This window comes from Lampetra fluviatilis, chromosome 41 (genome assembly GCF_964198595.1).
Source record: "Lampetra fluviatilis chromosome 41, kcLamFluv1.1, whole genome shotgun sequence".
NCBI classification, from domain to species: Eukaryota; Metazoa; Chordata; class Hyperoartia; order Petromyzontiformes; family Petromyzontidae; genus Lampetra; species Lampetra fluviatilis.
The window spans coordinates 5,224,013-5,238,434 of NC_136315.1; the positions used below are offsets into that span (position 1 = coordinate 5,224,013).

The 14,422-nt window shown below is 47.7% G+C and overlaps 1 protein-coding gene across 4 annotated transcripts in view; it reads left to right on the forward strand.

Annotated features, from left to right (window-relative positions):
- Positions 1-14,422, forward strand: part of LOC144946475 (glutamate receptor ionotropic, delta-2-like) — a 254,330-nt gene that overhangs the window by 152,416 nt on the left and 87,492 nt on the right. For all 4 annotated transcript variants that reach the window (XM_078875379.1, XM_078875376.1, XM_078875378.1 and 1 more), the window contains exon 3: positions 5,823-6,200. In XM_078875379.1, coding sequence (XP_078731505.1) covers positions 5,823-6,200 — 378 coding nt within the window. The remainder of the gene's footprint in view (positions 1-5,822; positions 6,201-14,422) is intronic.

Below are 14,422 nucleotides of genomic sequence, written 5' to 3' on the forward strand. Positions count from 1 at the left end.
AAAATAATTCTCACAACGTTTCGGCCACAACGCAAGCAGCCGTCCTCAGGTGAAGAACAGGTCTGTCGGAAAGACAGCGTCTGAAATAGGGTTAGGGTTAGGTCAATAGGGTTAGGGTTAGGTCATTCAGACGCTGTCTTTCCGACAGACCTGTTCTTCACCTGAGGACGGCTGCTTGCGTTGTGGCCGAAACGTCGTGAGAATTATTTTATTATGTTTTAATTTTATTATTTTATTGTTTCCCTTCTACGTGACTTTACCGAAAGAACCAAGAAGAAGAATGTGAATTGGCAAATATTCAACCGTGAGAAATTGCGCACTTAACCTTTTAAAGGATTGTTTGACTTTTTTAAAGGTGTTGTTTGATCATATGTCAGTTAAAAATTGTTCATTTGTTGACTTTCTTTAAAGTTTCTACTTTTGTCAGGCCCCACGGTTTAAAAGTGAATCTCTCTGCCTTCTCTTTGATCTTCTCTGAAGATGGGACGTCACCGCGAATGTCAGCCTACTATATAATTGTGTTGATGTTGTAAGGCGGTGTTAATAACACACGTGGGGAGTTATTGATTTATCAAGTTACGAGTCAAGTGCTGGGTGCCACAGCATCACACGACAGAAGGAAAGTTCCCAGTTTACATTTTAGTTTTTACCATTTGAATTGTCATTCAAACTTTTGAGAAAGTGCGCTTGGGAAGCACACGTCAACGCAATGCATCATGGCCAACGGTCATGAGTGACGTGGGAGGGACAGCTAAAGAAATGAATGTCCCCTAAGAAGCTCTTCACCTTGTGCAGGTTGCTTGTGTGGATTATTACATCGCAGAATCATCGGAAGAAGTGGCTTTGTCTGTAGCAGTGGATTGACCATCTGACAGCTGGTAGATGCCAAAAATCAGTTTACCAAGTCCTCGTTAAAAATAATAAACATTGTCAAAACAATCCGTTTGCAGAGTGCAAGCAATGTAAAAAAAAAAACCATGATAAATTAACTGACTAAAAATCAGCATGAAATGTAATCAAAATAGCCCAACATCTGAAAACATGAAAAGAAAAAAAAGTAAAAAGATATCCACATAATATATAGTGTAACGAAATAGAAATAATTAAATAGACTAATATTTCAGCACTTGTTTGCATATTGAGATGAGGAATGTACACACGTTCGCGTGCAGCCCTTTTCCCAATCCACTGCTGGATGAGAACCTCGACGTAGCAACGCTTCGGGCTGTATGCAGAGGCTCAGGGCGGCGGACAATGCATTGCCCATACAAATTCCACCAGCAGAAGGCACCGCACGCGCGCACGCACCCACGCACCCACGCACCCACGCACGCACGAACACACGCACCCACACACGCACGGACACACGCACCCACGCACACACGAACACACACACGCACCCACGCACGCACGAACACACGCACCCACGCACGCACGGACACACAACCCAGGCTGTTTTGCACCGCAGGCCCACTGGAGAAGAAACGCCACTTCGCTCATCATCCCCCCCCCCCCCGCTTTCATTTACCTGTCATCGTTTTAGATTTTCCGTTTAATATCCTTCGGTCGAGCTTTTTATGATGATGATGATGACGAGTGCCGGTCTTTCACGCGTCGACTGATTTCCCGCGAGTTTCACCGAGTCGCGGAGAGCCCCCCCCCCCCGTCAGACAAGGGATTTAATTGGCCTCTAAGCCCTCTGGTTCATTAGGGTGCCGTCAGGGCTGCCGGCGCTCGTGAGTTTATTTTATTAAACGCTGCAGCGCTTTGATTTGCCCACGGGAAGATTGGAGCGAGTTCAGTATTTGAGGGGCTATTAAAATGCATGTATGTCACGCGGGGTAGCCCAAAAGTCGGGACACACAGGGTTATTCTAATTATCGTAACACATCCAATAGGGTTGTTTTATTTATTTCAACGAATGTTCAAACTGAACTACCATTAACATTAATGCACGCATTCATTTTGTTTTGAAATTAATGTAGGGCTTTTTTTAGAGATTACAGATGTAACATCTTTGAACATTCATCAGTTATGTTTTGTTTCAACACATCCGGGGTTATTGGTCGAGTTTTGTGAATATCATCTGAAAAAGAATAATACAAATAGACATTATTAGTAATTATAATATACACCATAGCAACTTGAAAAAAAATAACAATTAGAATGTTTGAATGCAAAGTGTAAGCATAAATCAAGCTGATGCGTCCTGATTTTTGGGCCACCCTATATATATGAAAATATATATTTCAATGAGCATAAAGAAGCTGAAATGGCATTTCGCTGGCTGGAACTCATTAAAAATGCACGCATGCACTTTTCACACTTTTGAGCAGCTTGCGCGTGGAGTATTTGAACGGTCCATGTGTGTGAGCAGCGCTTGTTCTCCGCGGCTTCCCTGTTGGGCATTTATTTATTTTTAAGTCCAAATGAAAACGTAATCCCTTGTCCCGTGAGCACTGACGCTAATGTTTTTTAACAGAGGTGCTCTCCCCATTAATTTTCGCCATGCTTTAATGGATGCCCTTAATCCGCGGTAGATTATTTTGAAAAATATTGAAATATTTCTTGACAACCGTGGCGTGAGACATCGCCAGAATTATTAATTGACTCCAGTGTATGAGTTCATATCACCGACTTTCTTTTTTCAACCCTGTCATCCTCTCCCAAACCCATCTCATCAACATAATGCCTCCGTTCACCATGCGCCACTCCGCTCTTACTCCTCTTTAATCTGCACACGACCGGAGTTTGATTTCAGCTGGGATCTGTCTGTATTCGCAAACCTCCGAGATATTTCTGCACCCGTCACACCACAGCCACTGTAAACTCTGGCTCTGTACAGCTGTGTTTGGTGAAATGTCGTTGTTGTTGATTGATGGCGCACTTATATTTTATTTTTGGAGATTCAAATTTAGTGTTTCTTTGAAAACGGAGTGTTTTTCCACTGGCACTTTTTATGCAGAATCTGGAACTTTTTTTTCTTCCTTAATTGGCTACAGCGTTTAAAAGATAAATGTTATATTTAAAATTATATGATTTCTTACATTTATTTCATTTACTCATTTGTATCATTCATTTATTTTTCTCTGATGTTTTATATCTGTCACGGAAACGGCGTGTTGCTTTTAATGATGAAACCCGACCTTAAGAGCTTCTTAGCTCACAGGGCAATTCAAAATAAACTGAAACTGAGGCAGCTTTCTCCTACTCAAGTTTACCAGCGACATGGAAAATAATTTTGCAAGAAACCAAAGCCTCGGTCCCAACCATCTTCGCACGCCTTCGTTGACCTGTTTGTCTGTCCACCAGGAATTATAAATATTCCCCCACACACCCACCCACACACCCACAGACAAAGATCTCTCTATAGCCTTAACATACTGTAGGGGCAAGTGCTGTTAGCGAGCACCTATTAAGGCCGGTACGGCACACAAGGGGGTGGGTGGCCAATACCACTCCCGGCCGCCTTTGCAGCTGCGATGTTCACACATCGCACCGGGTACTCATTTGAGGCTGAGTCGACCTAGGGGAGGCCCAGGGCTAGTTTAGATATCGTCACTGGTGTTATTGGCCGTGAGCGGGAATCGAACCCGGGCCACCAGGTTCGTAGCGCAGCGCGCTTACCGCTACACTACCGCTCCCCATACCACACACCCACACACACACCCACACACCCACCCACACACCACCCCCCCCAACTTCCCCCTCAAGCAAATCGATGTTCGCACAATTCAGGGATCATAATACGATTTAAAAATATATATATTTTTTTTGGTCTCATTTTTACAATCTCAAGTTTTTCTCCAATTTTTTCCCCTCCTACCTTGCAGAACTTTATTCACCCCACTTAGCGTTAATGTAACGCCAGGACATCGTTTTATGCACATTTAGCGTGAATTGTGGTTCATTTGGACCTACGTGCACGATCCAACGGACGCGTCATTAGCGTAAGAATCCATTTTAATCGATGTATGAAAGCATCGCTAAATACCCAATTACGACTGTCGGCATTCTCTCCCCGCACTGCGGCCCCTCCACTTTGCACTCTTCCTTCTGTTAGTTATGTTCACGAACCCTCTCACCTCCTGTGCTGCTCGTTTGGCTCTCTCTGGTCTCCGTGTCTCAGAATCCGTTTTTGCCTCTCTCTCGTCTCAATAAATACTCCTGCCTTATCGCCGACTCAAATTGCTCCTCCATCATCTCATCAGCCATCATCTATTCACTGCCGGATGAGCGCCTTCTCAAGCCATCTCCGCCTCTCATGGTCTTACGGTCTCGCGTTACAAAAAAATCCATCGAGCTCCTGCCCTTGATCTGGTTTCATGGCTCCGTCTCTGCTATTGACGGCCTCAGTCTCAACCACCGACCGTCAACTCTGCTCGCAATGTGTCCGAAGCCTTCTGCGGCCGTCTGGAACGCTCTTCCGATATTAGGAAGCCACTGGAGCAATGCACTTTTAAATGTAGATTGAAAACTCATTTCATTTTGAACTTATTTTTGTGTTTAGTTAGTTGTCCTTCCCCCGCACCTCCAATTATCATGGTTGGCTACGGACGGTGCAAAATAAATCCAACATACATACAACTCTTGTACGCTCTCTGATCCATGTGTTCCATTTTCTGTCTCTATCAGTGTAATTCCAAGCATGCCCATCATCTTACTTCTTTGCACACTTTCCAACTTTGTTCCATTTTCTTTGTAAATGTCCTTGCGTCTCAGCCATGTGTCAAAGTAGTTGCTATACTACATTCTGCTTAAAAGCTTTTGTCTTTTTGGCTCACTTTTTCCCAAAAACACCCCAGCCTGCTCTCCTCTTCCCATCTGTCTCATCTCTTTCATCACCACCCGCCTTCGTGTACTGCCCGAGGTTTGCGTTACTCTGATGTGGTTTATAGTTATGTCCCTCAGACAGATGTCTTCAAGTGTTTAGCGAACTTTTTTGCACCTAAACTTTATTTGGCTCGTATTGATATTGAACGTATGCTTAGCAGCCTTCATTTATTACGTTATTCTATTATTTCCTGCAGGTTCATTCTCATCGGTTGTTTGCAATTTACTTAGTTTACCATAAAATCCGAGATGGTTCATAATCCAGCCACCACTATGCCTTCATTTCTTGAATTTATTTTTGTTAAGAAACATCTTCTGATGTCACTGTAGGTGTATGAACCACAAACATGCACGATCCACTTCACAGTAGATGTTAAAGACCCAGTCCCGTTATTCCAAAATAAGAATGCCATGCGTGACTGTGTCATGGTCCAGATTTGACAAATTTGATTAAGTTAATTGCAAATTAAAAAAAAAAACATGGCAACGTCTCTCCCTGGTGGCAGACGAAGGCCCACTGAGCCGGCTGAGGACATGTCGTGCTACACAGCGACAGCTGCCACGGGGGGGAGGGGGGGGGAGGGGGGTCCCCTTGGCTGGGCTGGAGTGCTTCACTGAGACGCTTGAGATGAGACGCGATGATGATGATGCAGTGTCGCTTGGAGTTGCTTACAGTCGATCCTCTCCCCTCCTCCTCTCGTACCTCCCCCTCTCACCCCCCCCCCCCCACGTGCCCCCCCTCACCCCCCACGTGCCCCGCCTCTCACCCTCCACGTGCCCCCCTTCTCACCCCCCACTTGCCCCCTTCTCACTCCCCACGTGCCCCCTCTCTCTCACCCCCACGTGTCCTCCCTCTCAACCCCAACGTGCCCCCCCTCTCACCCCCCCCCACATGCCCCTCCTCTCTCACCCCCCACTCGCCCCCCCCCTCACCCCCACGTGCCCCCTCCATCCCCCACGTGCCCCCCCTCTCACTCCCTGCCCCCCAGCGTGCGAGCTGATGGAGCAGGGCATCCTGGCGCTCGTGAGCTCCACGGGCTGCGCCACGGCCTCCTCGCTGCAGTCGCTGAGCGACGCCATGCACATCCCGCACCTCTTCGTGGAGCGGGGGGGCCCCGCGGCCTCCCCCTCGTCGGCAGGGGGGGCGGCCGGCACGGGGGGCTCTCCCCGCAGCGGCTGCGAGCTGCCCCCGCACCCCCCGCCGCTGCCGCCGCAGACGACGACCGACCCCGGGGCGCCGGGCGTGGAGGAGCCGCAGGGCTACACGCTGACGGCGCGGCCGCCCGCCGTGCTGGGTCACGTGCTCACACGCGTGCTCGCCGACTTCGCCTGGCGCAAGTTCATCCTCTTCTACCAGGCTGGATACGGTACGCGGCCGCGGGGCCGCCGGGCGGGTTGGCGGGCGGGCAGGAAGATGGGCACGGGTGGCCTGACCGGCTTGGCAGGGTGGGCGCGAAGTCCGGGGGGGAACCCTGCCGGGTCCATCGCGGGGAAGTCAGAATCAGAATATTTGTTTATGCTGGAGGAATCCGATGAGCTGCCAAGCTCTTTTTTTCACAAGTCTCTTGACAGGGACCCTGTCAACAGGTCTCTCTCTCTCAATGTGTCCCCGTGTCCTTTCTGAAAAGACATTGGCAATCGTGGCATTATTTCCTTTTTTTCTTTGTCCACGATATTTATCGAGAATGTTCCGTTGGACGCTCCCAAATTTGTTCAAACTGCTTATGTGTTTTTCATTTGTTGTCTTCCCTGGCTTCTTGCACCTATCGTTGTTTCCTAGTCGAAACGTTGCATTCAGTCTCTTGTCATTTGTTCATCACTTGTCCACGAAGAGGACTGTCAGGAGATCCGTTGGAGGGGTTCATTATGGGGACTTGGCGGGTCCATGAAGGAGATTGTTGCTGTCCATGAAAGGGTCTTTAAGATCTGTCGGGAGGTCTATCAGTCTGATGGAGCTCATGATGGGTGTTTTATTCGAGGTCATTTTGCGGTCTGTCAGAAGATCTAATCGGGTTGTACACGTGAGATGTGAAGTAGCTGCAAAGCTGCCTATGAGGTGGTAATGTGCAAAAAAATACAAGATGCTTAAAAATGTTTTTTACATTTATATGGGACTATCGATTTTAATGGAAGAAGAACGGATAATACACTGTAACATGGTAACAAATGGATGTTAATAGCGTCAAAAAGTCAAAGAGTCTCCACTTGTTCGCCATCATTGTCAACGCGTGCCTGGAATCTTCTCCAGGTCATCTCCAGACCCCAGGGGCACATTTCTTGTGGTTTTGTTGCAAATTTTCAGAAGTGTTAAAACCATGTTTTTGAAGCACCCTCTATTATCGGGTATTCAAGCAAGCCAGCTGACAGAATTGGACCACTCTGTAGACGGGCCAACGAGCAATTGACGAAGGCAATGCCCAACCACGCCGAGTTCATTTACATTTAAACACGCTCGCAATTCAAAAGTTCCGAGAAGATACATATAGATATAGTATATGCAGATAATATATACGCCTAATGTTCAATGTCATTTTAACAAAAACTTAACATTTTCACAGGCATCTCAGATTATATGGCAACCAGTGAATTTCAGAATCTCGCCTTCACTTGCCGAGCACTGGCATGCGACGGAGGCTGATAACTCACTATTACTATATCAAATGAGAATTTTTTTCTATAAACGTAATTAATCATCGTAAATTGTTTTTTCCCCTTTTTTTCTGGCAACAAAACAGGTGTTAAGATGTTAAAACACCAAACTGTCTGCATTAACCATAATGCTTGTGGTCAGAATGCAAACAAAAAACATACTCTGATAATTATATGCATTGTCCTTTAAACTGATTGGTCCACACCAGAGACAGCTTTCTTTTGAGCCTCGTCTCAATCGGTGTTAGACCAGAGGACACTCCATTCCCTGGCCACCCCACTCCGTTCCTTGTTATTATCCCTTGGCGATGCTGATTACACGCGTGTCTCTTGCGCACACGGCGTTCGCACATCCAGGAGCTTTCCGGGCTCAACCCCGCTTAGCCTCGGACAGCTAACCAGACCCGCGGCACATTCGGGGTAATTTTGTCACAGTGTCATGGAGGCGACGGATATTCAATACGACACCTTGTTTCTGGGGTGTTTGCAGTCGTAGCAACTAGCAGCGATACAATGAGTTTGTTCACACGGCCGCGCAGTTCGAGGACACTTTGAAGTAGCAAAAAAAAACACGGGCGCGCACGGGCGGACACACACACACACACGCGCGCGCGCAAGGACGACTGCGCTCTTGCTGAAACACGCTACGCCTTGGCTCTTTCGGGGATTGGGTCTGGCGCTCTCTGGCTCGTTACGCTACAGGCCGTGTCGCTACATGGCGTTACGGCGCAGTTGTTGCCGCAACCTGATTGACTGCCTCTATTAACCTGCGGAGTAGATTCAGTTTGCCGGCCAGCGGTGTGCGCGTGTGTGTGTGCGCGCGTGTGTGCGCGTGTGCGCGCGTGTGTGTGTGTGTGTGTGCTGTTGTTGCTGTTGTGTGCGCGTGTCCACAGTTGCGTGAATTTGCGCCGGTGGCTTTTTGGTTTGAAAAATCACACGGGACCCCCCCCCCCCCGTCCACGGCAATAGATTAGCTCACTCCGGGGAGTGGCAATGTAGCGGTCAGTGCTGCACTGCGAACCCGGCGACCCGAGTTAGATTCCCGCTCATGGCCAACACCGGTGACGATTTTTTTAATCGGTCCTGGGCCCCCCCCCCTAGGTCGACTCAGCCTCAAATGAGTAACTGGTATGCTGTGTGAACATTGCCACGAGGGAGACAAAGGCGGTCGGGCGTGATGCTGTTAGCTTGCCCCAACAGTCTGTTAAGGTTGCATGGGGGACTTTTGCCTTGCTCACAGTTGCATGCGCCTGTGCGCGTGCGCTTTTGATTTGAAAATCACGGCAATAGATTAGCTCACTCCGACAGCACGTGTTTATTTATATCCAGCACCGTAATGAGATTTACTTTCCTTACTCTGTGTGCTTATTATTTACGCCAATATTGTCATATAATTATACTGTATAACAATTATGTTTTGTTCCTTGGTAGTTGGTGTTATTTCCTAATTGCTTATGCCTCAAAAGGACAGAAAATGGCCATTATTCCCCACAAACTTTGCTTTTGTGACCAGGACAGTGATATTTTGAAATGTACCTATTTTCCAGAACATTCCAGATAGATTCAGTGCTGAGTAAACTTGGAGTAACTTCTAGAACATTCTAGAACTTTCCAGTAATATAAATACAGGGACCTTAAGCTCACCAGTTCAGTTTAGTTCCAGCTGCCGAAGTGGATACATATCTGCATTTTTCTTGAGATGGCATCAGGAGGCTGCAAGCATCCGGCAGACACATTTTGCTATGTCTGCAGCCAATTTATCAAGACAAAAGTGAAAAAGAACTCTGTGGAAGCATCTGCTAAGATGTGTGAGGCCTACAAGGTATATTTCGGCATGCCTGTCGGGGATCAAGACAAACCCTGGGCACCTAATTTCACCTGCGAGCAATGCAAAAATACTCTGTAAGGTACGATGGACAATTGTTGCTCGGAATTTTACGTCATAAAATTTGTAAAAAAATATAAATTTAAGTTTTTTATTTGAAAATGTTTTACAATTTTCAATGTTTTTGAAAAAAATATATCATATATGACAAATTTTGCGAGAATATCTTGCACATTAGTCATGGGTGAGATAAAATTATTTTTGTAGGATGGTACAGAGGGGAAAAGAGAGCCATGAAGTTCGCTATCCCAAGAATTTGGCGGGAACCCACTGACCACTCAAGCAACTGCTACTTGTGCATGGTGGACCCTTCCAAACATCGTCCATCCATCGCATCGGTGTCACACTGCCCATGAGCTCCTCGTACCCTCGTACCCACTCTTCCGGAGAGAGAACATCAAGTCAGAGAGCGAAGAAGACGTTGAAGATCCAAATTACAATTTCAGAGGTGGAGCTGAGGAAAGAAACCCATACTACCCCAACTAAAAAGATCTCAACGACTTGATTAGAAATCTTGGTCTCACCAAGTCCAATGCCGAGCTTTTGACGTCTAGGCTCAAGCAGTGGAACTTGTTGGATGAAAGTGTGCAAGTCGCAGATCAGAGGGAGCGTCACCAACCTTTTTGCAGCTTCTTCACCCGTCAAGATGGGCTCTGCTTCTGCCACAATGTGACCAGTCTGTTGGAGGCAATCGGAATCGCCTGTAACCAGAATGAATGACGCCTCTTCATTGACAGCTCATCCAGGAGCCTCAAAGCCATGCTGCTCCATAATGGTAACAAGTACCCATCTCTTCCCCTGGCTCACTCGGTGCACCTCAAAGAGGATTACAACAGCATCAAGACCTTGCTGGACACCTTGAAGTATGATGAGTACGGCTGGGAGGTCATCGGAGACTTCAAAATGGTGGCATTCCTGATGGGTCTCCAAGGCGGTTTTACCAAATTTCCTTGCTATCTTTGGCTTTGGGACAGCAGGGACACCAAAGCGCACTATCACAGGCGGGACTGGCCACGGCGGACCGAGTTCTCTGTGGGGAGGAACAACGTCAAGTGGCAGCCACTAGTGTACCCCGGAAGGTGCTGATGCCACCACTGCACATCAAATTGGGCCTTATGAAACAATTTGTCAGAGCTGTAGATAAGGAGTCGGCAGCCTTCAAGTACCTTCAAGACTTCTTCCCTGAGCTGTCTGAGGCAAAGGTCGAAGCCGGTGTCTTTGTCGGGCCACAGATGAAGAAAATCCTGGAGTGCAATGAATTCCCCAATAAGCTCACTAGTAAGGAGAAAGCGACTTGGGACAGCTTTGTCGCAGTGGTTCGTGGCTTCCTGGGCAATCACAAGGTCGAAAACTATGTGGAGCTGGTATGATACTCTGGTGAAGAACTACGGCACAATGGGCTGTAGGATGTCCCTTAAAGTCCATATGCTCATCTTGATAAATTCAAGGAGAACATGGGAGCGTACTCTGAAGAGCAAGGCGACCACTTCCACCAGGATATACTGGACTTTGAATGCCGCTACCAAGGACAGTATAACGAGAACATAATGGGAGACTACATTTGGGGGCTGATTCGTGAAAGTTATTTACAGTATAATCGTAAATCTCGAAAAACTACTCGCTTCTAAATCTTTGTAGTAATTTTTGTATTACTTTAGTATAAAGAAATGTTAACTTTGATTCATATGTTTTTTAAATGGCTTTATGTGAACAAAAAGACACAACTACGTATGTTTTCTCATTAAAAATAGGTACATTTCTAAATATCACTGTCCTGGTCACAAAAGCAAAGTTTGTGGAGAATAATAGCCATTTTCTATACTTTTTCAGCATAAGCAATTACGAAATAACACTTCCTACCCAGGAACAAAAATGGTGTTACGTAATGTTATGAATGTTTAACGGTGTTCGTGTTGTTCTGGTGGCGGTCGTGAGGTGGTTGTTGTTGCACAAACAAGTGCAGTCGTTTTTTTAACAGCGACAATTGGCTTTATAATGGAAAAGTCCCTGATTGAGTGTGAACAAATGTCACCTTCCTGCTCCCCTTTCTCCACTCATTCCTATCCTGGGCTTTCATCTCAACATCCACTCCAGGAAACTCCACATTCTCACTCACCACTTTGAACCTCCTCTTCCTAGGCTGCCTCCCCAGTCACAATGAGAATCGGCATGGTTGGCTATGCTCAGTGCGAAAGAAGTTCAATCTAGAGTGCATACATTTATCCTGGAGAAATCCGATTAGCCATGAAGTTATTTTTCACACACATGCCACCCTAGTGCCACCACATGTTTCACCCCTCTCCTCTCTCCTGCGCCTGGGTTTTCCCCTCTCTTGTCCTCGCTAACCGAGTCGACATCTGCAACACCCCCTCCGTGTCTTCTCCTCTTGCCTCTCCGCCTCCGACCCAGTCCATCATCCCTCCTCCTGTGTTGGGAAAAAACAAGTACCACTTTGTGGAAAGGCAATAGCGGTTGTCCGGTGAACAAAATTGTAACCCCCCCCCCCGTCCATCGTAGGAACGCGGGTGATTATTTTCGCCACGGACTCGAGACTGCCCGTGCGAAATTGAGCACCGCCCATTCTTCATTTGGGGGCCACGTGGTTAAGCCAGGGTGAAGGTGAAGGGAAGAAGGTTGAGCACTCCCTGCTCTCCAAGCCTCCCCCACGTTTGCCTTTGCCACTTACGGCTGCGGGTTTGCTGTGAGAATACATTTTACCGAGTCTTAACGGGTCACGGAGTGTTACATTTTTTTTCTTCCGCGGGGCCCGCCGAGAAAGCTATTGTTCGGCTTCCCCCTTGCCTGCCGTGGGACACGTTTTGTTTTCTGAAAGATTAAACAATAATAGGAAGAGCAATACCCTTCCCCCTGGCTGCTTAGTCGCCCTTGGGGGAAATTATCCTTTGCATTATTGAATCACAAATAAGGAAATGAAACAATTTCGTTTTGCTCCGCTGGATGAACGGCAAAGGTGCAGCCCTGCAAGAGCTCGCTCAAGGCGCCGCTGGCGAAAGGGCCTCGAGAGAACCTCTCCAGAGGATATTTTGGCAGACTCTCCCATGCTCGCCACACTGTACGTATGTACGTTGAACTTATTTCGCACCGTCCGTAGCCAACCGTTCTAATCCGCGGTGCAAACTTCACAATCGTGGAAACGGGCGGAAGTACCCACGCTTTACCCCACCACGTGCTAGCTGCCGCGTCTCCGTTTACATCGCTGGGTGGACAGAGTCGGAGGTGATTTAATAAAGCTGCCCCCATCGCTTCAACTGCCATGTCAGGTGATCGAGCCGGCGAACCTCTGGAGTGCAAGTTATGAGTGAGGTGCAGGAAAGGTCTAGAGAGTATGCACTTCACTCATAAGCAAGTCCCGTGGGATAACCATCACAACGCATGCACATTATGTGTACGTCAACATTCAAGGTCCCAGTGCCAATTACATCACCAAGAAGGCGAGGCAGATGTACGAACATGGCAACAAAATCAATTGTCACACGAATATCATCCCACGTTTTATTTATTTATTCCGTCTGAACAGAAAGTGAGATGACATTGCGAGCCCCCCCACCCCCCGCGCCTCTGTGTGTGCATTTGATAATCGGCATTTTATTGCTAATCAACGGAACGTGAAAGAATCCCGGCGAATAAAGAATAACCATTATCCCAATGCACAGCTGCTCATGGGCCATATTTTACAGCAGGCATTTTACTCAGTCAATGGGCCTAACAAAGGACGGTGCAGTAAATAATGATGAGAAACTATTATTGGAATGGAAATGTCAATTCTTTTAATGTGGTCTATGCACTCGTGTGTGTGTGTGTGTGTGCGCGCACGTGCGTGTGTGGCTCTTTGCTGAGCTTGGGAATTAGTGTGGGAGCGTGAGAGAGAGGGTAAGTGAGTTAATAAAATGAGTGCGTGTGTTTTGAGTGAATTGGGCGTGCGTGCACGCACGAGTGAGTGCTCGCGAAAATGCATTGCGTGAGTGAGCAAGTGAGCGGCCGAGTGAGTTGATTTTAGCGTCGCACTTTCCTCTTACGGAGCAGTGGCACAGTGGTCAAAGCCACTACGCTGTGAACCCAGGGTGACACGAGTTCGCTTCCTGACCAGGGCTAACAATCAGTGGCAAAGGTGATGTCCGAACAACGTCCGCATCCCGGGCCACTTTCACAAACCTACACACCTGGCTGGCGTGCCCAGGTGTGGTCAGTCAACCACGTGACCTGACAAAGGCCTTGGGGAAACCTTTGGCAGAAGCCTCCTTCCAGCAGTGCATTGAAAATGGGCTCGAACAAAATTAAATTCTACTACTTCTCCCCATTTCAAGCTGCCCACTATCTTTGTAGTTAACAGCTCCCCCGGGAGTAGTCACTGAAAAATGATGCCTCAACGCAAGCCAGGAGGCTGGCCTTCTTTAAAACGGGTGGCGCACGCAGCCGTTTCAACGAAGTTTTAACTTCGGATCAGAGCCTTACGATGCCAGCGCTTGCCTGGCGTTGCGCGCTCGTGATGTCCACCTGTGGTATGCTACGTACGCTAAGCGTGGTGAACCAGGCGCAAATTGCATGTCCCCTACGGATTGATCGCATCACGTGTGTGAGGTGCTTGCTAGGAGCGCTTGCCCCAAACAGCGCTGTGGGCAGATCTTTGTCCACGATGCACTTCACGCTTACCGCGCTGCACTAGGAACCTGTTCAATGCCCGTTCGTGGCCAACACCGGTGACGAATATCTGAACCGGTCTTGGGCCTCACCTAGGCCTTTTCAGCCTCAAATGAGTACCTGGTGCAGTGTGTAAACATCGTCACGATGGCCACCCACCCCTCGTGCGCCGTGTCGACCTTCATAGGCGCTCGCTAACAACACTTGCTGCAATAGTCTGTTGAAGGCTATTCCAGGGATATTTGGCTTTGAAGTATTCAACGGGGTGCGGTAATGCCCATTAGTATTCATTTTCACATTCACGTGTCATATATTTAATCCTGAATTTGAGGCCATCTAGCCGAGGGCCGCCCGCTGTTGCACTTTAACACAACGCGAGGGGCTGGCTCGGGGAAT